The sequence below is a fragment of the Puma concolor genome, chromosome D1, assembly GCF_028749965.1.
Source record: "Puma concolor isolate L17-30 chromosome D1, mPumCon1.1.hap2, whole genome shotgun sequence".
NCBI classification, from domain to species: domain Eukaryota; kingdom Metazoa; phylum Chordata; class Mammalia; order Carnivora; family Felidae; genus Puma; species Puma concolor.
This window is the reverse complement of record NC_141676.1, coordinates 62,817,441-62,842,458: the sequence shown is the minus strand read 5'-3', so window position 1 is coordinate 62,842,458 and position 25,018 is coordinate 62,817,441. Positions and strand designations below refer to the sequence as shown.

At 48.1% G+C, this 25,018-nt stretch overlaps 1 protein-coding gene across 15 annotated transcripts in view; it reads left to right on the top strand.

Annotated features, from left to right (window-relative positions):
• TENM4 (teneurin transmembrane protein 4) overlaps positions 1–25,018 on the top strand; it is a 2,941,751-nt gene that overhangs the window by 2,645,554 nt on the left and 271,179 nt on the right. For 14 of the 15 annotated variants that reach the window (XM_086678435.1, XM_086678426.1, XM_086678434.1 and 11 more), the window contains one exon: positions 5,708–5,917. The exons of the other annotated variant lie outside the window; for it this stretch is intronic. In XM_086678435.1, the coding sequence (XP_086534561.1) occupies positions 5,708–5,917 (210 nt within the window). The remainder of the gene's footprint in view (positions 1–5,707; positions 5,918–25,018) is intronic. 15 annotated transcript variants of the gene reach the window in all.

Genomic DNA, 25,018 nt, shown 5'->3' with positions numbered 1-25,018 from the left:
TCCTATCCTAGCTATAGGTTACGTTTCAAATGCTCCCATGATTCACACAAAGATGTGAGTAACTGAAATTGTCCTTTCTGCAGATCGCAGGATTCCCTTGTCATGTGTTCTTTTCATATATCACGGCTGCCTCCTTAACACTTTCCTCTTTTTATGACATTGACAAGTAATCCACATTGATAAAGGTGTCATTGGCACGCTTGCAGATCTGTTATCATTTACTGCACAAAACCACCCTGCTCTTACTGTAGATTACAGCTGGCGGAATGGCAGAGGAAATCAGTGTTGGCTGAGCCCCTTCCATGAGACTGCTGGGCTCCTTAGAAGCATCATAGCATCAATCTCCCCAACAACCCTTTGCAGTGGGTATAAGCGCTCCATTTTTAAAGGGGAAAACAGAGACTAAGAGAAGTAACGTGACTTACCCAAGGTCACACAGCCGCTGTAAAACCGGACTCTGATCCCTGGTTTACACAACAGGAAGCCTGGGGTCTTTTTGCTTTAGATGTGTTTCAGTTGATAGACAAGAGCTTCCCTTTCCCTACCCGAAATGGGGCCTGATAAATTTCATTCACGCCACTCAGGGAACAGCACTGCAGCTACGAGTTCTTACCCAGCTCCTGTGACCATAGACAAATTACTTCACCTCTCTAAGCCTTGAAAATGGGGTTGAATTTTCCTACTGACAGGTTTGATGTGAGGAAGAGATCTCATAAAGCACCTGACTGGGTTCCTGGATTCCAGAAGGAGCTCTGAGAATGTTTGTTCCTGGCCCCGCCTCACCCTCCACCTCAATCATATGAGTGTCTGCCCTCTCACTTTGTGGCTCTTTCTCCCTCCTCATCCACAATAAGCTAGAACTAGGCTCACAGAGACATTCTCTCAGGAAACATGGATGACTCCCCTCCACCTTTCACTGGTCCCCTTCATTGTTGGAGTGAGGTGTAGGGAGATTCACACCCATCATCCCATCTCATTTTGCCATGAACACTGTGGAAAATTCTACAATACCAGGTTCCCTTCAAGCTGATAATCAGGGTACATGGGAAGGCAATCCTAAACTCCAGTCCCATCATCGCTTGGCATCAGGCATGTATTATTTGCCTATATAAACATGCATCTGTCCCCTACCTCCACCCCCAGAGGCAATCAAGGGGACTTCCATCCTGGCTGAGGTGAGCCATTTAGAAAGGAAATCTAAGTGGCTGAGCAGATGCCTTAAGTTTAAAGAGCAGATCTTTGTAAAGCACAGCCCTAGTCTTGTCATCTTCTGACTTTAAAAGCTTCCATGACTCCCAGTTAAGGTCTGGCTTCCTTTTCTTTGTGTTCAAGGCCTAAACCTACTGTTGTTTCTCACTGTTATCTTTATATAGACCCTTTGCACCGTAATCAAGTTACTCTCCTTCCCTTCTACCTTCTTCCCATCGCCTCTTCATGTAACAAGTTTTTACTGGTGTTTTCTATGCACTGGACACTGTGCTAGGCACTGGGAAATATGATAATGGGCAAGCCAGGCAGGCCAGTGGGCAGACACAGAAAGTAAACACCGCAGAGCAGGAAGTGTTGCAACAGAGAAAGTACTGGGAGCTATGTGGGGATGCAGCAGGGGTGCCAAACCCAGGCCTGAGGCATCAGGAAAGCCTTCCCGGGGGAGGTGACATGAGGTTAGGCCTAAGGATGAGTGGGAGCTAGTGACACAGGGTGGTAGTGATGGGGAAAAGGGAAGAGTAAAGTATGTGTGCAGGGAGAAGAAAGAGAAGGTGCAAAACTGTGTTCCGGGGAGTGCCATTCAAACAGATTCGCTGCAAATGATGCCCTGAAGTTGTGCAACTCCTCAAACTTGGACAAAAGGTAGAGGCGTGCATCCATGGAAATGAGAGCAGGCCAACACGGCTCTGCAAGACTCGGCAGACTTGGTGAGAAGTTCATGGTAGCACATGAGACTTAAGAAGCAAAGGGGGGATGGGCAGGCTGCTGGAGACCCGGCGAAGGATGAGGCCCTAGGCCCTCTGCCATTCTTCCCTATGTCGTGGGTTCCCATCCCCCGATCTCTCCTTCTCTTCCCACCGGAACTCTCTGGAGCTCCAGAAAGCCTTTCACCTTTCCTCCAGATGAAGTGTGTATCCTGATTATGCACTGGGCTGTCTTCTGTTCTGACAGGTCCCCAGTGCCTTGCTTAGAACTCTGTGTGACTGTCTCCCCTCCCGCCAGCAACTTTGGGACCATGTCTCTCACTGTTTGTATCCCCCTCACCTTCTAGCCTAGTCAGTGGGTATTTAGGAAGGGTTTGTGGAATGAAGCAGTATTTGCCATACTCTGCAATGCCGCACTGCTCTTATGAGAGCCTAGTGTCCTCACTCTCTATATACATATTTATACATAGAGCATCTAATGCTTGTTAGGTGCTTACTGGCTGCCACACCGTTCTCAACGTGTTCCTTGTCTGGACTCCTTTAATCCTCAAAGCAACCCTGTGAAATAGATGTTCGTTTTTTAGTTTATCTTTTAATCTCCTTTATATAGATGAGGAAATTGAGGTACAAAGGGTAAAGTGATTTGCCCAAGGTCACTACTACTGAGCTAACAAGTAGTATAGCTAGAATTCAAATGGGGGATCTGGCTCCAGAGCCCAAACTCCTAATATCACCCTGCTTTGCTTCTGTAGTTGCCAAATTTGTACAGCAATGCATTTTATTATATGTGTTTCGAGCACTAATGTACTATATATATTACAAAATATATACAAAATAGATATTAGAAAAGGGGATTAAAATAAATATTTCTTTTTTTAATGTTTATTTTATTTTTGAGAGAGAGAGCATGAGCAGGGGAGGGGCAGAGAGAGAGACACGCACAGAATCCAAAGCAGGCTCCAGGCTCTGAGCTGTCAGAGCCCAATGTAGGGCTCAAATCCACGGACTGCGAGATCATGACCTGAGCCAAAGTTGGACACTTAACCGATGAGCCAGCCAGCCGCCCCCCATAAAATAAATATTTCTATATTTTCTTGTGCCCAGGGGGTGGTTCTGTGTACCCTACATTGGGACCACATGAATTAGAAGAAGCTGATGCGTACGAGGAAGGGAATTAACATGTTTCCAACAATATCTGTACTTCACAGAAACATCATGAGTTATTGTACACCTACTAAGGGCCTGGCACTTTGTTAGGTGCTTTGAGTGTTAGGTTATGAATATTCAGAGCAATGCTGAGACCCCAGGTGAGGGAGACCTGGAGGTTGGATGGAAGGCAGAAGAAACAGGCATGAGGCCCAGGAGGGCACTGTGTTGTTCCCAGCCTTGGGTCTCTGAAGTTTGTGATGGAACAATTTACTTAGTTCTGGAACTATTTATTTCATAAAGCCTGACAGATGTACTTAGGAAGAGGCTGTAACTAGCCCCCCTAGAACAACATATCGTGTTTCTCAACTTTTGTCTGAAATTCTAACAACTCAGCATGGTATGATACCGGCTATCCCGAGCTCATCAGAAGCTCTGATTGGAGATTATAAGATGTCTTTGACTAATAAAAGAGGAGGAAATGAATGTATATTTGCTTAATAAATGCAGCCTGCTAGATAAAATCTTTCTAAAACTGGGACTGCAAAGGAAGCAGAATCATGAATGAGGTTCTTGGTGCCGGGGGATGGGCGGCGGGGGGGGGGGGGTGGCTGGGGTGGGGGGATTCATTCAATTGAATGAGCATTTGGTAAGCACTGACCCTGGGCTCCTACTTGCTCATGCATACTGCGTGCTCAGATATGGTATCCTTAGTCCTCACAACAACTGTGTGAAAGGGGAGAGGTACCCAGCTTACAAACAAGAAACTGGAAGTCATTTTCCCAAGATCATACAGCTAATAGGAGGCTAGGTCATGAAGGATACCCCGATTCTGTTGAACTCCACAACCTACTCCAAGAATGTACTGTCCCCCAAGAATATGCCCTATACTTTTATGTGGGAGACAACTACAGATAACTGCAAATACAGTATGGCAAATGTGATACCAGAACTCAAGTCAAAGCTGGATCAAGTCAAGGCTGATCACCTTAGCATGCTGTGTAGTAAGTGGTGTCCATGAAGGTTCTCACAAGGTGAATTGGGAATCCTTGGTTCGGATGATTTTGAAGAGAATCCTAGCCTGGATGTTTTAGGTAAAAAAACCAGAACACAGAGCCATTCAGAGGTTGCACCATGGTCATTGATCCCGGCTATCTCAACTGCTCTTACTGAATTTCTACCATGAACCAGATGGTGTATACAGCACATCTGTAAAATGTCATCACACGTGGTTAGGCTCAGGGTTTGACATAAGAGTCATGAAAACTACAGAATCCTGCAGGATTTGGTGGCTGTGACCTGAGAGAGCTTCTCTTGGTAGACCACAAAAAGCTTCCCCTCCCCCCAACAATTAGCTGGTCTCTGTGCCACCTCTCCCTTAAAGCTCTGCCAGATTTTATGATGACTTATCCGGGCTACGTTATGTTTCCTAAGGTTCAGCCTCTTTGCAAAGCTGGGTAGATCGGATTATGTTTTAAGGCTTCTCTCAGTCAAGGTGGAAGAAAAGAAGCAGCCCTTGCCGTCAAGTGGATGCATTGTCTTGTACTGTATACTGTTATCTGTCTGTGCTTATGTTCCCTCTCTTGTGGATGATGTACTGCACATGTCTGAAGGCCAGCCACAGGTAGAACTGCAAATTGCCTGATCTCAAAGCTCTTTTCCCAGGCCATCACCTTCTCCTTCTGAAGAGTTGGGAATGTGCTCACAAAACTGGGGTTTTAGAATCTTACGACCCTGACATGTTAGAAACTTGGAGTCAAAATACACTGACTCATTGTATCTTGGAACTCATAGAATATTAGTGCCCTAAAATTATAGAATTATCTTAGATGGTTAGAACTTGAGGATCCTAATATGTTAGACACCTGCAACTCTCCCATCCAGCAAATATTTCATTAGCGCCTACTGCATGCCAGGCGCTGTGCTAGACTCCAGGGATAAAGAAGTGAAAAAGACTGCTAATGCTCTTGCTCTCAGGGAGTTTGCAGAAAATGGCAGGATTTAAGAATCTTAAAATGTCAGATTCTTAGAAAAAGTAAAATAGTGTGTTAAAATCTTAGAATGCCAGCGGTGGAGGCAGCCCGAGGTCATTCTCTCCGGCTCTATCTTTTATGAGACCTAGAGCCTTTTCCAGGCATGTCCGATTAAAAAAAATCTCACTAATGAGAACATCGTTTCACTTGAGTGACATCACAGAATGGCCAGCTTGCAGGAACTCAGCGATCACCCAGTGTGGCTGCTCATTTTACCAGCGGGGCCACTGAGGCTCAGAGCGGGGTTGCTGTTTGATAGATAGCACAGCCACCCAGAACCAGACTCCAGGTTTTCAGGCCTCTCTCAAAGAACAGGCAAAGCGGGTAGGGCTTCCCGTGTGTAGGGCTTCCCGTGTGTTTCCGCGGGCTGCCCTGTTGGCAAGCCGCGCAGACTTTTCTGCGCCTAGGCCCGGCTCTGCAGAAGAAGTTTGCACCAACTACCTTTGCGGAGGCATCAGCCCCGCCCCCCGGACCACGTGTGCAGTAGATCGCCCCCTGTTGGGAGCCCCTCCCCCGTTGATGCGTGTTTTATTTTGCTCCCTCCCCCTCCCCGTGTGCCTCGAAACCAATTTTCATTATTTTTTTTCTGTCTGTGTTTGTCTTTGTGGTTCGCAGGTGCTCCCTTGCATTGTTCATCCGCTTCATCAACCCCTATTGAGCAGTCCCCCTCCCCGCCCCCCTCCCCTCCGGCCAATGAGAGCCAGAGGCGGTTGCTAGGCAGCGGTGTGGCCCAGCCAACCCCGGACTCAGACTCTGAGGAAGAGTTTGTCCCTAATTCATTCTTAGTTAAAAGTGGCTCCGCCAGCCTGGGGGTCGCGGCAAACGGTAAGTCCCTCTCTCTTCCTAACTTCTGTGGGTTTTTTGTTGTTTTTTTCCCTTTCGTTGGTGATGCTGATTAATCTGCCTGCTTGGGCCGCTTGCAGGGGCGGAGGGGCCTGGTGCATGGGGGGCTCGGGGTTTTTGGGGACCTGGTTCGGCTCCGCAGCTCAGGCAGCGCGGCTCCTGCCCCGCTGCGCCGCTGGGATGTGCGGGGGGGGGGGGGGGGGGGGGGCGCGGGGGGGGTTGTGAGGGGATTGCTGTCCCCATTCCCATGACAAACGTCTGGATAGAGCTGCAGGGACAGAGATGCACAGACAGACCCGAGACAGAAGCCTCAGGTGGAGACCAAGGCAGGCAAAGCCACAGAAACAAAGATCCAAACAGAAAAAGAAAAGAAAGGCTAAAACAAAAATAGCACCGATTGGCCACCTACTCTGTCCAGGACTGTGCCACCACCACTTGTTGCTTTGCTGGATTCTCCTCACAACCCAGCCTAAGAAACTGGTGTTATAGTGTCCCCATTAACCATGAGAAAGCTGAGAGAAAGGATACCACCTGGAGCCCAGCACTGGCTTTGAAAGTTCTTGACTTTCAAACTGCCAGGAGAGAGAGGGCCCTGAAGCCCCGAGCTGCTGCAGGGCTGAATGCTGGTTGCAGGGAGAGCCGCTGGGCACAAGCATGGATCTGTCCATAATGAACACTATTCGTCTTCGTGGTGCCCTGACTCTTACGGAGAAGAGGTATGGGAGGGTATGGTGGAAGAGCCCTACGTAGACTTAGAGCTAGCAGCCCCAGGTTTCAGCACCTGGTCAGGTGCTGTGTGACATGGGTCAAGGTCTTGCCCTCTCTGTGTCCAGCAGAGGCCAGTCTACTTCTTTGCAAGGATGCCTAGAAGCCTCCAAGAGAGGGAATAATATACAGCCTCTACGCTCTTTGAAAATCAGACAGCAGGTCTTTGGACTTAGTGGTTCTCTTCTGCCAAAATCTCAGGCCCTACATTCTCTGTAACCAAAAGCCAAACCATCCTCCGGGGACTATTTGACCTTTGTGCTCTCTGAGAGTGACATTGTCCTTTTGGTGGTTTGGTGTCACTGTTTCTCTATACATTTTACCTGCTCATGTTTTAAACTATGCACAGAAACAGGAACCCTGGACTAGGAGGTAGGAAACCTGTGCACAAGACCAGCTCTGTGGCTCCCTGGCTACTAGTCCTGGGCAAATGACTGTCTCTCTCTCTCGGCATCAGTTTCCCATCTTGCCAGTGAAGGAGCAATCTCTAAGGTACTCTGAATATATGAATGTCATGTGGTACTGAGAGAGGTGTGCCAGCCAGTAGCTTTCTTAAGCTTACTTGCAAAAAAAAAAAAAAAATACACCCACACATACACACACGTACGATGATATTTTTTGTTCATTTCTGGGTAAATAAGCCTTGCAGGTAAAAGAAAAGGCAGGAGATTAAAGTCTTTAATCTCTCCCTTTGCTAAATAACTGAACAAGAAGAATCACTTTGTTGTAAGTTCTGCAGCAAATTGATAGCATTAGTGCATTATTGATGTGCCAGGAAGATGGGGGAACTTTGGCCTACAAGCTTTCTGCTCAGTTCTGCTCCTCTGTGCTCTTCCTGCCTCCAGGGGACCTGGAGACACTTCTGATTCCTTCTCTGGGGTTTCGCTCTGAGTGTGTCACTAAAGGTTGGTTATCAATGTGTCCCTTGACCAAAGGGAGAGTCTGGGTTTTTAGTAGCCTGCTGCTCTGGGTTGGTGGGTCATGAGAGAGCCAGTGAGTCTCACTCCACAGCTGGACCCTGCCTGCTACCTTCCTGTCCCCCTGAAACCCTAAACTGAGCGGTCTTCTATGAGCATAAAGGACTTGCTGATACTGCCGTAAACCCAGCACTAGTGCGTGGAGACGACTGGACCCTGCCACGTATTGGACCCGATATATGTTTTGAAGGTTTTGTTTGATTTGTTTTCATGAAAGAAATGTGAAGTTATTTTAATAGGATTATCTTTATTGTTTTGTCGATTATAAAAGTAACGATGCTTGTTAACATTCAGACAATACAGAATGGTAAAAAGCAAAGTTCTCTTGTAATCCCTCCTCCCAGAGGTAACCACTTTTAACAGTTTGGTGCATGGCCTTAGAGGCACTTTTTGTGCAGTGCTGACTTAATGAGCAAATAAATGAATGAGCAAGAGATACAAACTCTTTGAGGACCAAGTGCAGCCAAGAAAGCAAGGACCATGGGGTCCAGCTTTCTGAAATGAGGTCCCAGATATGTGACCCTGGGCAAAGTACCTAACCTCCCAGACCATCAGTTGCTTTATCTGTGATATAGGGAAAAGCTTCCAAGGTTGCTATAGAGTTTAAGAATGGTGAAGGTGGGGCGCCTTAGTGGCTTAGTCGGTTAAGTGTCTGACTTCGGCTCAGGTCCTGATCTTATGGTTTGTGAGTTCGAGCCCCATGTCGGCCTCTGTGCTGACAGCTCAGAGCCTGGAGCCTGTGTCATATTCTGTGTCTGCCGTCTCTCTCTCTTCCCCTCCCCTGCTCATGCTCTGTCTCTCACTGTCTCTCAAAAATAAATCGATGTTAAAAAAAAAAAAAATGGTAAAGGTGGGGTGCCTGGATGGCTCAGCTAGTTAAGCACGGGACTCTTGATCTCAGCTCAGGTCTTGATCTCAGGGTCATGAATTCAAGCCCCAGGTTGGGCTGCGCGCTGGGCATGGAGCCTACTTGAAAAAAAAAATTGGTGAAGATGACAGACGTCCCTCTTTCCCTTCCCTATGGCCACAGCCCCATTCCCTTGCAGCGATCGAAGACTTTAGAGACCACCCTAAAGGGATGAATTACTGAAGCTCTTTCTGAGGCAGGCTTCCCCAGACACTTAATTCCCAATGTACTTTAAATGACAAAGGCAGCCCCTCGGGCTCCTATCTGGGGGGGGGGGTGGGGAAGGGAGCGGCTTCCTTTGGTGGGAGCTGACTCAGCGCCCTGCACTGGAGGGCGCAGGAGGGCTGACCCTCTGGAAAGCAGCCTCCCCGGGAGCTCGGGCTGCTCGCTCCAGGGGCTCCCCAGAGGCCCTCTGCCTACAGCTGTGTCAACTCCAGCACAGGGCTGTGGTCTCAGGGCCGCGACGCCTCAAAGCTGCCCTGCCAAAATCCCCGTGTAAAGTGCAAGGCGAACGCGTGGGGCATTACAGAACAGCTCATTGTCCCTGCACGAAAGAAAACAGGCGAAGGAGCTCTTTCTGTCATCAAAGTCCTAATCCGCCCCCAAGGACAACCATCTAGAAAACACTGATATCTATAAAGAAAGATTGCGCTCAAATATCAACTCATCACAGCTGAAAAGCTAAGGAGGTGGTTAGGATTAGGTAGGTATTTGTCCCTACCCCAGAGAAACTTTTTAGAATAAATATTAAGTGTTCCGTGAATTGTCATAATCTAAATTCTGAAGTACAGAGACTTTTAAAACCTGGAGGGTAATATTTAAGAGGGTCAGGGCATAAAAACTCAGAGAAAGATGTCAGTTTCTCAAAGCCAAGGGGAGGTAGAGGTGGAGGGAGAATTGACATACAATGAGCACCTTCTGTGTGTAAGTCTTTCTCTACATGCATTAACTTATTTGAGCTTCCATTTATTTCTATTTTTCTGCCGGGAAACTGAGGCCCAGCAAGGGCCAGTAACTTGCCCATAGCTCCACTGCTTCGCAGGGGCATGTTAAAGATTTCAGATCCAAGCCTGCTTGATTCCAGAATCTCCTGTCTTCTTCCTCCTACCCGGCCCCCATTTGTTTTGATTTGTTTCCAATGCCAGGTCCCATTATTTCTGTGCATCCTCCTTAGCAGGAGACTGGAGAAGAGAGAGGAATTCCACCAAAAAAAAAAAAAAAAAAAAAACTTAAAGTTTTTTTTTTAATGTTTATTTATTTTTGAGAGAGAGAGAGACAGAGCGTGAGCATGGGAGGGGTAGAGAGAGAGGGAGACACAGAACCTGAAGCAGACTCCGGGCTCTGAGCTGTCAGCACAGAGCCCGACGCGGGGCTCGAACTCACAAACCGTGAGATCATGACCTGAGCCGAAATCAGCCGCCCAACCGACTGAGCCACCCAGGCACCCCTACTTAAAGATTTTTATGAGAATTTTTTAAAAAGAATTACAAGCGGGGTGCCTGGTGGCTCAGTCAGTTAAGTGTCTGCCTTCAGCTCAGGTCATGATCTCACAGTTTGTGAGTTCAAGCCCGGCATCAGGCTGCCTGCTCTTAGCACAGAGCCTGCTTCAGATACTCTGCTCTGCTCTTTCTGTGCTCCTCCCCCACTCCCTCTCTGTCTGTCTCCAAATAAATAAACTTTTAAGAAAAAAAAAAAAGAACTACAAATTGTTAGATTCCTATTGCTTCACAAATCTTTATGAAGTACCTGTGACAGGTGTTTAATCCCATTGAAGTTTGGAATCTCATTGCATCACGTTGAATCTCATTGAATCTTCATATCTATCCTGTGATGTGAAGATTTTTAGTCTCATTGAGGCCATAGAGGACCAGAGAGGTTAAGTAACTTCCTAAATCACACAGCTTCTAACTGATAGATTCGAACCTCAGGTCTGTCTGATACCATAGAGTAGCATCTTTCAGTTGTGTTTTTGTGAGGACACTGAAGTTTCAAAGATGAGTAAGTACAAATGACTTAGACATTACATTTTAGTGCTGCTTCATGAGAGATAGCCCTGGATGCTAGGCCATCCATGGCCTTTTTTCCCCCCCTTTTCTTTTCTTTCCCCTCTTCCCCATACTCTGCCCTGGGCCCTTCCCACCTCTCCTTACAAATTTCTCAGGCTGGTCACACTGGTCAACATCACTGTTGTTTGGCAGTTTCATTGACTTTCTCAGGTCTTAAGCAGCTGGGATTATTTTGTTTTGACTTCCAACCCAGTGGAGGAGTGTTTATTTTTCTTTCTGAATGGGAAACACTGCTACGTATGCCAGCTCCTTCCAAAAGTGTTTTCTTAAAACGAAACAAAACAAAACAAAAAATTCAACTTAATTTAGAACCTATCCAGATTCCCCTGAGGGAGTCTGCCCGGGTCCTTTCTAGTCAGTTTGTGAAATCAGAAGGCAAAATTGTGCCTGTTTCCTACCACTGAGAAGTGTTCAGTGACATTTTGTCTCCTTTCGCTGTGAATTTCATGGAACCTAATTTAGTTATTCCATGTCAACTGCAGGTACGTGGATCTGGATGTTTCCCCCGTCCCAAAGGTCAAGGACATTGGGGTGTGTGAAATCTTCAAGCAATTCTGTTCACCTCTCCTCTAAGTCTCTTGTATTTCAAATACTCTTGTCCGTTCTTATACCAGCTATGTAGAGAAGTTAAGTTACCTAACTCCTAGTAGCAAAACAAATCGATTTCTTCCTTTATTCATTCATTCATGGTGACATTTGAAATGTCTGTGGATGTTTTCCGGACAAATGGGGGGAAAGAGCATTCTAAGCAGAGAGACCCCATAAAATAGGTATTAAACCAATGGGATCAAAACTCTTCGATGAACCCCTTAGAGTCAGATTCCTTTCAGAATTCAGAAATTTTCAGGTTTAAGAAAGAAAATACAGTTCATGTGATGTATTTTTCCTAACATTCCCAGAGTGCTCAGAAGGTCCACGGTAATCAAACACATCAGTATTTCTGCAGTGAATACTAAGACTCATGGGATTTAAAAAATTTTTTAAAAAAGGACTCTGAGCCTCGTGTCAGTTCAAGTTTTACCATGAAAAGAATTTTAATAGAACTTTTGGTCTTAGAGTTTGGGGGATTTCGGAATGGTGGTTAATGGATGGTGATTCTGAATTGCACCTTTTTAAAAATGAGAGTACCAGGATTCAAAGGCTTAGTAACTTGCCCATGGTTATAGAGATAACTAGATAGCTTGATAACTAGAAGGTATGGTACAGGTGCAAGTTGCTGGCTGGGCAGCTCCAGAAAAAAATTGCTGTTTATCCATAACAGCTACTTGGAAAGGCCAGCCCCCTCTGCTGTTGATGTGGGAGCTCAGGAGGCCGGGCCAGGCCGGCAGGCTGGCTGTCTTGCTGCAGGGGAATTCAGGAGCAATCTTCCAGAATCCAGAACTCAGCATGCTGCTCTGAGTTCGTAAGGAACTTCCCTGGTAGCCCCTCAGATGGGTGGGCCTTCTTTCTTAATGCCCTGCCACCTTCTGTTCACACTCCCCCTTAACAGTCTGGCGGCCTGATTATCCATGTCCGATTTCCATGTTCAACTGTAGGTTCCTTGATGTGGGCCTTCTCCAAGGCTGTACGCTCCCTACTGAGTACCACATTGTAGGTATTACAACCAGAAGTGAAAAATGTTGATGTTTACTCTTCCTCCTTCCTTCCAGCCCTCCTCCCGCACCACACACACAAAACCACGCCCCCTCAGAACAGTACAATGAGCCACGTTCCCGGTATACGCGTGGAAGACTCTCAGAGATGAAGTGATTTGCCCAAGTGCTGGAAAGTCGAGCTTCAAAGCATGGCCCTAGACTTCATGCCCTTTCCACCTTACCAGGTGCCTCCCTCAACTAAACAAGCCTTCACCTGTGGCCTCCCACCAGGGGCCGGCAATTCGTGCCCCCCTAATTGGGGGCGGTGGGGACAACCACACTGAGGTGACTTCTGTTTTTGTACAGTTTACAAAGCCCTTTTTCATACGTTACCTCAGGCAAACTCTGGTGATTCTAATTTAATTGCCACATTGGCTTTCTAGGAGGTAAGGCTTCTTCCTGACCTTGCAAAATAAACAGGTCACATTTTGAATTAATGTAACTAAATGTCCTGGGAGAACCAGAGCCCTTTAATTAGTCACTCACGTGACACAACTGTAGACTCTTTGCAGCTCCTTTTCCACTAATTTCCCAAAATACCATTGCATTAAAAGGTACAAAAATAACATTTTTGGTGTATGGCTTGATTAGATCTAGGAATTCCTAGACCACCCCCTGAGGAAGGCACGTTAGCCATGTGCCTGGGCTTTTTCCATCTGGAAACTAAGCCTGGTTTGTGTCCCCGTTGAAATGTTAGTGACCTGCTCCATGAGGCCCTGTGGACACCAGACCGTGTCATAGAGCATCTCCTGACACTTCGGGGCCCAGACTGTTGAAGAGGTGCCTGGAGGGAGGTCATGGAGAGTTTGGGAGATCAGTACAACTAACCCTTGTGTGGCCCCCACATTCCCAGAGGGCATTCACATCTGTCACCTCGTGGGATCCGCAGCACACTGCTGTGAGGTTGGCCCAATGAGAAGTGCTGGGAGCACCATCATACCCTGCAGGACACACATGCACAGAGAGAAGCAGCTTGGCACAGAGATGCCCGTTTGGTACACAGCTTTGAGCCAGGTTTGGATTTGCTCACGGTGGGTCGGTCCAACCTGCGAGGCCCACCGCCATCCACAGAAGCTCAGCCTGCTGGTTGTAAACCTCACCTGGAGAGAGGCCTCACCGTGACCCACCTGAGTTGTCCCAGACACCTGTTTGTGAGGAGGCTGGCGTCGGGGAGCAGCAGGACCTGGCCCCCGAGGCCAGCTCTGCCTCTGGCCTGCAGTGCGACCCTGCAGGAGCCTGGGCTCCCTTGGCTTCCCGGTCTGGGCAGTGGGGGAACCGGATTACATCACCATTGCCCAAGCCCGATACACGTGTGCATCACTGCCATGGTCTGTACTATAGCTGTGCGTGCCCACCTCCGCTGCTCTTTCCTGCCTCCTTTAACCAAAATTGTTATTAGTGTTTTTTTCCTGAGGTGACTGCATTTATTTTAAAAGAAAATTGTGTGCTTCTGTTGCAACTCACTTGCCATAAATAGAAGGTAGCTATAGAAATAAAGACAGTGGAAGCGGTTGTCACATTCTGGGGAGAGAATGCCTGCTCAAGGACAGAGCAGAGCGTTGCTCCTCTTTGTTAAGTAGGGACATTGGCAAGTGTTAGGTGTTAAAAAAAAAAAAAAAACACACCGGAACTAAGCTGAGACTTCCACGTGGACATCACCTAAAAGGTTGAAAGCATCTGTCCTACACGTGACCCAGAGTGCTTTAACGTCCCTTTGTGCCATGGGCCACCAAAATCGCATCCGTGGGATAACTTGCCCCTTGGCTTTCTCCGGTTCTCTGTCTCAGCTTTCAGTGCTGCTCCCTGCAGCCTGCTGACTTGCAGAATAAACATCTCTTGCTGCTCTCAGAACCTACCCTTCTTGCCTTTCCTAAGTGTGGTCTTCTCTTGAGCGATCTGTTCCCACTGTCCCCTTAGACCCCCCCCGCCTTCTGCCCCTGTCATCAGGTCTGAGCCGGGGGCTCTGAGCTCAGCTGGATCCCCCATCACTGGACTGGTTAATGGCTCCCAGTTTGGACCAGGAAACCATGTGACTTCCTTCCTCCCCCACCTTCCTCTACTTTCTCCCCTCCTCTCTCTCCCTCTGAACTGCCATTATTTATATAGGTGCTTGAGATTAAACAACTAAAAAAAAAAAAAAAAATTCACTTTGCTCTAAAAGGCCTAAAAGGACCCAAGCCAGAAGAAAAACAGAAACAGCACAATATAGAGTCACGGGAGAGAAAAATATGGAGACCTACAGATCTCTACTGTGCTGTGTGGCCACAGGCAAGTAAGTTGCTTAACTTCTCTGGATCTGTTTCCTCCTCTGTAAAATTAATGTTATTTTGAATAGTACTTCACAAAATTATGCATATGAGAAAATATGGCCAAGGCTTCTAGCATGATGACTGCTACATAATAGGTACCCAAAGAATGTTAGTTTCTTCTTCCCTTTCTGGAATCCGAAAGGTTTGGGCCACATATCTTCGAAAGGAAGGCAGATTCGTGCATGGCCACCCCTCCAAGCTTGGAGGAGAAAAAATAACAGCTCTGTTTGGGAGTCCAGAGCTTTAATCCTCCGCTCCCTCCTGCATGATTTCCAGAGATTCAAGGTAGGGGAGCGAGCCCAAGGCGGCAGCTAAACAAACATAGCAGGGGGTTTTGGAAACAGAACCCCAGCCTTCCTTGCTGGAGATCCCTGCATTGCTTCCATTCCCCATAGTTCCAGGAACTGAGTGCTGATACCTGGTACCAGATGAAACGCCGTGATGCCTTTTCCTTCTGGTCAGCCGGCCTTCCCCCCAGAGTTGAAAGGAGAGGAAAATGACTGGTAATTCATTTAGGCTTCACTCCTTCTCTCCCGAACAGATCACGTTTCTATAAATAACTCTGGGAAGCTGCTGCACACAGTAACAGCAGTCATACATATATTTGCCCTTCCAGAGACCTCTCTTTAGCTGCCACAGTGGAGGCTCTTGGGGGAATATACACCTGGCCTGAGCAGGGTTCCACCACACTAGCTGTGTGACCTCATCTGGGCTCGCTTTTCATGCCCGGTTGCCCATCTGTAAAATGGGAGGAAAAATAGCAATCTGGGAGATGTTTCAACCGCAAGATGGGATAACATCTTAAACACTGAGATTATAGGGAGTGTTAAGTATTTACTGGTCTCCCCTTTTCACCTTTGGCAAAGAATGGGGTATGTTTTTAGGTGGTAAAGAAGTTACCTGATCAAAATTTATGTTGTGATCACTTGTCTGCTGTCATCTTGAGAATGAGCAAAAATGGAGGTTGAGATGATACTTAACCTATTTTCTAGTTTTGCAAATTTTGCTCTCTTTAGCCAAAATATTTCCTACTATGTCTTTTCTCCCCTAGACCACTGCAGTAGTGTCCTCACTGGCCTCCCTGCCCCCCTCCCCATCTTTCCCTTTCCTCTATCCTCACACTGCCCCAGGGTGATCCCTCCAAAGCCCAGATCCCTATCATGGGGACCCTGCAGTGACCCTCTACTTGTTCCCACTGCTGGTAGGCTCAGGGTCTGACTCAGCGTGGCACTATAGCCAAAGCTCTTCTTCCCTGGGGCTCTCTGCTCACTCTGTTTACTTTTGTCCTACTGCCAGGGAGCTCTGGCCACAGTAAACTAACACAGTTCTTGAGGGGACACGGGGCATTCCTGATGCCAAATACAGGGCCCGTGGTGAACATCTGGCATTATTGGGAGCAGAGGCTTCTGAACATAACAAAACCGCATTAATTTATAGTGAGGACAGTGGAAGGGCTTTCTGATTTGGAGTGATATGGGAAGAAATGAAGCTTGTTTGCCCTTCAAAACCAATTCAGTTCAGCAAATTATTATTAAAGATTTACATCGTGCCAGGGCTCATGGAGAAAAGAAAGCAGTCGGCCCACCTGTTGGTTGGTGGAGAGACAGACACATGCCTGAACAGTCCTGCCCCGGAACAAGCATCCATTAGGAGAGCAAGGAGGCCGGCGTGTCAGGGTATGTGGGGCTCCAGAAGTGTACTGCAAACTGGGAGCCTCAGGGGACTCTCCTGGAGAACGAGGATGACTCCCGCCCAAGGAGCCCAGGCAAATTTACACACTCAGGTTCTGCCCAGAAGTGAGCTTTACTTTTAGGATCTGCAGGTCTGCTATAGACTAAATGGTGTCCCCTCCGGAAGTCATCTGTTGAAGCCCTAATGCCCCCTGTGACTGTGTTGGAGATAGATCCTTTAAGGAAGTGAGGAAGGCCATCTGAGGTCAAAAGGGTGGAGGAAACCTGAAGGAAACCAGGATCCTTATGAAAGGGACATATGTCCCTTATGGAAGGGACAGCAGCACTCATGCTCACTGCCGCGTGACACAGCAAGAAGGTGGCCGTGTGCAGGTCAGGAAGAGAGTTCTCACCAGAAACCAAACCCTGTAGGAACCTTGATCTTGGGCTTTTCAGACTCCAGAACAATGAGAAGGAAATGTCTATTGTTTAAGGCACCCACGCTGTGGTGCTCAGTCATGGCAGCCCGCGCAGATGAGGAGGTGTTAGGAGGAGCCTGGATGGTCAGACTTTGCATGTCAGTTATTTGTATGCAACCAAATGCTCCCAGCCTAAATGTGGGGCTTTGAAGCATTTATTTCTTCAAACATTCATTCAGTCATTCAGCAGACATTCCCAGGTGTGCATTCTGTGTGGGGTCCTGTGCTAGAGAGTTCTCAGCATACATCATCCATACCCTCCACGTGTGACCAGGTGCCTGGGGGACAGGGAGAGGGAACAGCAGGCAGGGTCTGCTGCAGGGGGCAGTGGTGGAAGACAAGGCTCTCTTCCTCTCTTCAAGGACAGAGCTAGTGTGAGGGGCCCTTCTCTACCCCCCACCCCCAATCCCCTCTCATGGAGCAGCCTCTCCAGAAGACTCGATTTCCCCGGAGTTTCAGATGGGAATGGAGTGAGCAGTGTGGACTGAGGGCAGGTGTGCGGCCGTGTGCTCCAGAAGGAGTACTCATTTCAGAGCTCCTTGAGAGGGGAGAAGGTGGCGGGGCCAGCCTCAGGAACTAAGGAGGGACTGTGTAATAGAAGACCGAATCCCATTACTGCGTCCTTGCAGGGAGCCAGGTGCTGTGCTAAGTGCCCCACCTTTCCCACCCGGTGAATCCGTGTGATTTGTGGGCTCAAGAGCAGAGGAGTTAAGAATGTGGGTTTGAATTTTGGCTCCACCACGACCAGCTGAGACCTTTAGCAAATGATTTAACTTCTGAGTTTCCCTTCTGCCTCATGTATAAAATAGGGATGATAATAATACCTCCTTCATAAGTGTTGTTAGACTTCAGTGTGAAATAAAGTATGGGAGGTATGCAGCAAAGAACGAGACTATTATGAAGTCTTAAATGGACACGGCTATCATTGTTATCCTTATTCTGGTTATTGTGTTACCAAACCAAGCCTCAGAAAGGGATGTTGACTTGGCCAAGGTCACACAGATAGTAAGGGGCATTTTCTACCCCAGGTGTGCCTGGCTTCCCAACCCAACTTCCTCTCAGCCCCGCAGGCCACCTTTTCTCCTTCAGCAGCATCGTCCCCCCTTCTTGATAACCTCCAGGAAGCTAAAGGTCTCAGAGAGCCTCCCCAGCCGATGAGAGATTCCCCACCCCCGACCCCTGCCCCACATCGAAGAGGAGGCTGTGTGCACATCATGGTGGTGGTCCCCAACCCCTGGCCAGAGTCCTCCTGAATGGAAACTGCTGAGTTGCGCTCCAGTGCTTAGCTCTTTTAAGATGCCCCTATTGGGCCCCTGCATGGGTGACAAGATGATGCATGAGGTCTGGCTAAGCAGCTTATTTGTCTGAGCTGGTGATGGCCTTTGTCCTGAGTTGGGTTAATGGTAAGGGGCAACGGCCCTTTAAAGCCTGGACAATGGACAGGCTTCTCAGGTCACCGAATCACTCAGCAAATGGTCTGAGCCCCTCCACTCCACGCTAACCCTGCTCTTCATCTAGTGATGTGCCACTCCCCTCCTGGCTAGGAGGGACATTTGTGTATAAAGGGAGAGAAAGACTCAAAGAGCATTAGAGAGACAAAGGACTTCAGAGGAGTGACCAGAGAGGACAAGGGATAATTCCTGCCTCACTGCCTCTACCCTGTGCTGACCCTGCACTGTGCTTTCCTGCTTTGCTCTTGTCCCTCCCCAGATGCATGGTACCCACAGTGACCAGTGACAGTGATTTCCTGATGCACCTTTTACTACCAAAACCTAACGCTGCAGATGACGGTTCAGACTTCTGAAGTTGGCAGTCAGGCCCCACTGGAGTGTGCCCCTCCCGCTCCGTCTTAAACCTCTCTGATGCCTCCCCAGGCCCCCCACTCCAGTGAGACACATCATTGACCTTCACTACCTGCTTCAACCTAACCAGCCTTCTCTTGCCAGTTTTCTACATTTGATTCTCCATAAGATCTTAATGAAAAAAAACACTCAAATATCAAACATTTTTCTCAAAGTCATGGAAACCACCAGTTTAAGTCAACATTCCTTATACGAAGAGTGGTCGAGCTAGATTTGAGGCCAGGCCATCTGATTCCGAATCCCAACTTGCTCTCAGTGGATGTGCTCATTTGTTCTTACTACAAAGATTTCTTGACCACCTACTGTGTGCCAAGCACTGAGGTGGGGCCAGGAGTACTAATGTGAATCCCGCCCTCAAGGAGGGGCCAAACATAGGGGCGCCTGGGTGGCCCAATTGGTTGAGTGTCCAACTCTTTTTTTTTTTAATTTTTTTTTTCCAACGTTTATTCATTTTTGGGACAGAGAGAGACAGAGCATGAATGGGGGAGGGGCAGAGAGAGAGGGAGACACAGAATTGGAAACAGGCTCCAGGCTCTGAGCCATCAGCCCAGAGCCCGACGCGGGGCTCGAACTCACGGACCGCGAGATCGTGACCTGGCTGAAGTCGGACGCTTAACCGACTGCGCCACCCAGGCGCCCCGTCCAACTCTTGATTTAGGCTCACATCATGATCTCACGGTTCATGAGTCCAAGTCCTGTGTGAGTGCAGAGACTGCTTGAGATTCTCTCACTCCCTTTCTCTCTGGCCTACTCTCTCTCTCTCTCAATAAATACATAAATACATAAATACATAAGTAAACTTCAAAAAAAAAAAAAAAAAAGGAGGGGCTTAACATTAACATCCAGTCCAGTCACTGAAGGTTCCACAATGCAAATGTAAAAAGTCCCTAGTGGCTTTGGCATCTAGATGGCCATTGGTGACCATGGTAAGGCCATTTTCAGGGTGTGGGGACTAAACTGGGAGGATGGATAGGAGGTGAGAGGGCAGAAATAGCTTGGATAACTGAGTCTAAGAGATTGGACTTGGCATCACAGATTGCTAATTATAACAGGAAAAGGCTCTTTATGGTGGGGAGATCAGGAATGGTCATCTGTGTGACCACTTAGTGGTCAGTGATATGAAGCAAGAAGAGGTACATTCCGTTGCATGTGAGATGTGCTTGCCCAAAATGTTAACCGAGTGCTATGAGAAAACAAGAGAAAACAATCAAGACACATCCAGCACGTAGGACAGTCTGTGGGGCAGCTGGCCTGGACTTTTCAAAAAGGTCAATGTCATGGCAAAAAGGAATCAGGAGTGCTGGAGGGGGTGCTGATGTCTATAGCCATCTTTCAAATGGTCAGGAAAACTTTCATAGAGAAAGATCATGAAACAAAGCAATGTGGCAGCATATTAGCAATTAACAGATGTAGCTGAAGAGTATATAGATGTTTTGGAATCTATTCTTTCAACTTTTCTGTAGGCTCACAAATTTTCAAGATAAAAAGTGAGGGAGATTTTGCTTGGGTTGGAGAGAGATTGGACAAAGCAGCTGAGGTTTTGGAAAGGTTTCATGGGATGGGTGAGGCGTGGGCACTTTCTGTAGCAAGACCCCACCTTCACCTCCACCTTGGGAGCTCAGAACACAGAAACCCTCTGAACCTTTATAGAGAATTGATAGTTGAGCAGTTGTGATAAAACAGGCCCTTCCTGGGCGTGGAGGGGACTTGTCCAGGCGCTGGAGCTGGTAATGGGAACCACATTGGCAGAAGTGTGTGGAGCCCCACCCCAGAAATAGCCCTTCTGTGTTGAGGCAGGACAACTGGAACGAATTATGTGTATTCATACTTGTTAAACTGCCTTGGCACCAGAAGTGATCCCTGTAACCGGAGCTTTACAACGGTACAGCCATAGTTAAAGTTGGGCCAGCCTTGCCCCCTCACCCTCTCTGTCAGAGGTTTATAGTGAAAGCATAAAGCAAGTCAGCATGAGCTGAAACATGAAAAACTCCTCCAGACTGTAAAGGCAAACTTTTCTGTTTAAAGTTTTCTAGAGGGACAGCATTTTAGAACAAAACCTTTTCCATCTCCTGCTTTTCCAGCCCTGGCCAGAATCCCAAAAACCCCCACCCCCTAGCCCCACCCCTCTCCCCATCTCGAACCAAGACCACAATCCTATCAAACACAGAAGCTGCTGCATTCCGTGGTTAGAAGGGTTGTATTGTGGCCGGAGAGTCATGCTTTCTCAGTCTGAGCCCTAAAACTGTGTGGCCTTGGGCAAGTTGGTTTCAGTCTCTGGGCTTCCGCCCCTTGCTAGTTTATAGACGATATTTATTAGAGTCGCTCAGCCCGTACAGGTGTGTGGCATTGAGTGCATGGAGACTGGACACACAATGGCACTGGTAAGCATTGTCTTATTGATCATATCTGAATGTGGCAAATACATAGAGATCTGTAGAGATTAGTTGTCTTTTTTGATCATGAAGAAAAGCTAATCCAAAGTGACTCTGTTTTTTAGCTAAAAGGTCAGTGAAGTCCGGTTCTTAATGGAAGAGAAATTACATGGAAAGGCACAGGGAAAGAATTTGATTTTGTCCTCTTGTTAAGAATTTGGGGGTGCTTCTAGATGGCTCAGTTGGTTAAGTGTCTGACTCTTGATTTCGGTTTAGATCATGATCTCGTGGTTTGTGAGATCGAGCCCCGTGTCAGGCTCTACACTGACAGTGTGGAGCCTGCTTGGGATTCTTTGATTCATTCTCTCTCTCTCTCTCTCTCTCTCTCTCTCTCTCTCCCCCCCCCCCAGTCCCCCCCCCCCCATTTTGTACACACATTCTCTCAAAATAAATAAACTTAAAAAAAATAATTTGGGACACCTGAGTGGCTCACTCTGTTAAGTGTCCCAACTTCTGCTCAGGTCATGATCTCGTGGTTCGTGGGTTTGAGCCCCGCGTCAGGCCCAGTGCTGACAGCTCAGAGCCTGGAGCATGCTTCAGATTCTGCCTCCTTCTCTTTCTGCCCCTCAACTGCTCCCACTCGCTCTCACTCTCTCTCTCTCAACAATAAAATAAAAAATTTAAAAAAAAAAGAACTTTTGGTAAAAGGGGGATTGACTTTGAAGTCAAATAGTCCCAGGTTAAAAATCCAGCCTCTGCCACTTACTGGCAATGTGCCCCAGGCAGGTTAATAATCCATTTTGAGCCTTGGTCACTTCATCTGTTATATAGGGTATAACAATGCCAGCATAGGGTGAGTGAGGAACCAACACACCTCCTGAAAAGCTCTTCGCTCAGCACCTACCAACTAATAAGCATTTAATGAACAGAGCTATAGTTAATACTGACTTTGAGACGAGGAAGGGTCTTCATATCCAGACCTGTCTCTCAAATGTTCTTGGGCACCAGGAATCATAGCCCAAGGGCAGCCAGCTGACATCAAAAGCCCTGCCCCGTAGACCTTCCAATAGATGATGAAAATGCACTGTGATTTCTGTCCTTGTGAAGCTCTTACCCTAGCCCTTCAAGCTATTTGGGGTTTGATGGGCTAGGGGGACACTGAGGATGAGGAGAAGCTTTCGTTGCTATTTCAGAGTGAGGTAGCTCCTTCAGCTATGGCCAGCTGGTTTGTTTGGAGCCTAGTTACCCGGACATGAGAACCAGCAAAGGGGATAACCTTCACTCACCTGTTCCATCTGGCAAACCTGGCTAGGAATGGGGGCGGAAAGAGTAGACCAGAATCAGTTTCCTTGTTTTTTTCTGAGTCAGGATTAAGAACCCAAACTGCTTCATGGAAGGTTCGGCCTTTTCATCTGAGTCACCACAGTGTCAACCAGTTTATCCCGCACAGGACGTCCCCACCAATCCCAGCTACATCCCCACTGTGACTTTGGAAGATCACTTCACCCACTTGGCCCTCACTCTTCTTATCTCTAAAGGGAGAATATGACCACCTGCTCTACGGGCCTCTCCAGCCTGTCCTGTGGCTTCTGTGAGTTAACACACGTGAGAGTGTCAGCTGCACCAAAGAGACTGGGAGGCAGCCCCCAGGAGCACACTCTCCAGCCAGGCAGGCACATCGTATGCACCAGCGCGCTAGGTGTTTTCCTGAAAAGCTACATGCAAACAGAGGATGTTATTACTAAAATACTTGGTAAATAGAATATGTAGTAAACGGAAACACTGTAAGTATAGGATAGGAGAGAGAGAATACTAATATTTACTTACCATCTGTTACCCTTAATTTATTCTGCTTTTGGCATCTAGATTCTTGACTGTGTATTTTGCATGTTCGGGCAGCACACCTGGATTGTCAAGACTTTCAAACAGGTCATCCGCAGTATCATTAAAGATCTAGGCATAGTTTCCTACCAGAAAAAAAAAAAAATGATTTTCAAATATGCATTGAAAATCGCCATCCCTCTGGACAGGTGAGAATTTATGACAGGCAATTAAATGATGTGTATTTGCCCAATGTGTATTTCTCCTGTTAAAGCAGAGGAAGTAATATATAAAAGGGGGCAGATGAGGTTAGAAAGGGGCTGGACTTGTTTCCTGCTCACTTGTAGGTTGGGTTAAACATTTCCAGTCTCTTGGATGTGCATTCCTTGGGATAGTACTCTGCCGCTCACAGCCGCTCCCAACCCCTCACCCTATACCAGGTTCCTTTCCTTTTCTGTGTCACTGCTTTCAAGAGTCAAGGTCCTTCAAAACGTGCCTCTTCCAAGACTGAAAAATTGCCTAAAATCTGGGGAGTGAGGTCACCCCCTTCCTCTGGGGCCTCCTGCCCCGGCTCGGAGGCTGTCACCTGTGGACTGGGAACAGCTGCGTGTTTGTTGTCTGAAAGGTACACGCCTGTAAGCGTCCTTAGCTAGGACTCCTTCTCTGGGGCTGGCAGCAGGTGCACATTTCCGGGGTGGGAAGAAAGCGTCTATCCCAAAGACCCTCACGGGATCTCGTGCCAGCTCCTGGGGAGTTTCATCAGGTTTACAAGTCTGGTCAGTGCTCCCGCTGCACCTTCAGCCCTGCGGGGACTCTCTCGGAAAGACGCCCCATGTGGAGGAAGGGGCACAGGCTTCGGAGGGAACGTGAACCAGCCTCGGATGGCCACTTCTCCAGTGTGCAGCCACATGGCTTTGAACCACCTATCCCCCCACTCTGAGTCTGATTTTTGTCCTTTGCAAAATAAGGATAATAATTCTCACCTCAGGGGTGGGGGGCAGTTGGCAACTGAGTTAGGTGGTACTTGTGAAAAGATGCAGGGGGGTCCTGGTGCATGGTAAACACAAGAACAAGTCAGTCCTGTCACCCAGCGGCTGCTAGAGGACCCACTCTGGTGCACTGCCCACAGAGTGTGCTTGTGAATAGGCAAGGTATCCGAGAGGGGGAGCAGATCACAGTCGTCAGCCAGCTGGTACTCCGGGGCTGTCCTCAGGGTGACTCACGCCGTGCTTCTCCACGTGTAAAAGACCTCATCACCCCGAGTCTCTCCACTGCTCAGGAATGGCAAGAACTACTTCTCAGGATTGTCACAGGATCCAATGATATCACGTGTATGAGAGCATCAGGCACAGTGGCTGGCGCCTGGCAGATGCTCAGAAAATGCTGAATTCTACAAAAAAAGAGATTTTGTTAAAGACAGGCCAGGAATGCGGTCTGTGATCCCTGCCTGCTCCCAAGACAGCTGTGTGAGGTGACACGAGTCAGGGCAGCTCAGGCTGCAGGGAGAGCCTCCTCCAGATTGTACAACACATTGGGGGGGTACCAGGAGCCAAGTGGCCTAGCTCCCCTCTCTGCCTTGCCCTAGCACCTGCCTCCGGTGGGTCCCAGCTAGCATCCTGCCAGGGCTTTGCCCTCCTGCCTCCCAGCCTGAAGCCAGGCTGCTTTCAAGTCAACAGCCTTCTCCTGTTGGGCATGCCTGGTTTTACATGTGCTTTCTGCAGGCCCGTCAGTCTGCCCGTGCAGGCCCACCTGCCAGCCCCCCCGTTTGTCACCTTCTCTGCTCCTCCCACACACATGGCCCCTTTCCCAGCTCTGCCCTTTTCTACAGGAGTACCTTTGCTAGGTGCCTGTGAGTGCTTTCATGTCCCTCGGCATGTCCCTTAATTATTTCCTTTTCACAGGTGAGGCATCCGAGACTCAGAGCCATCAAACAGTGTGCCCAGGGTCAGGCAGTTCACAGGTGGCAAGCCCATAGTGGCCAGCGCGAGAGTTCGTGGTCTCTGCACCCACCCAGCAAGGACTCCCAGGAAGAGCGTCATGGTGCCATTGGTTCGAGGGGACACGCCTGCCGGGGCATTCAGAGTGCAGGATGTTTGTTCACTCATTCGCTTAACAAAGCGAGGCAATTTGTCAGGTTCTTTTTGTAGCTCTTAGGCAGAGGGGCTCAGGCAGAGACAGCTCTTGGCTTTAACAGAGAATGGCTTCAGGGTGCTATTTCTGG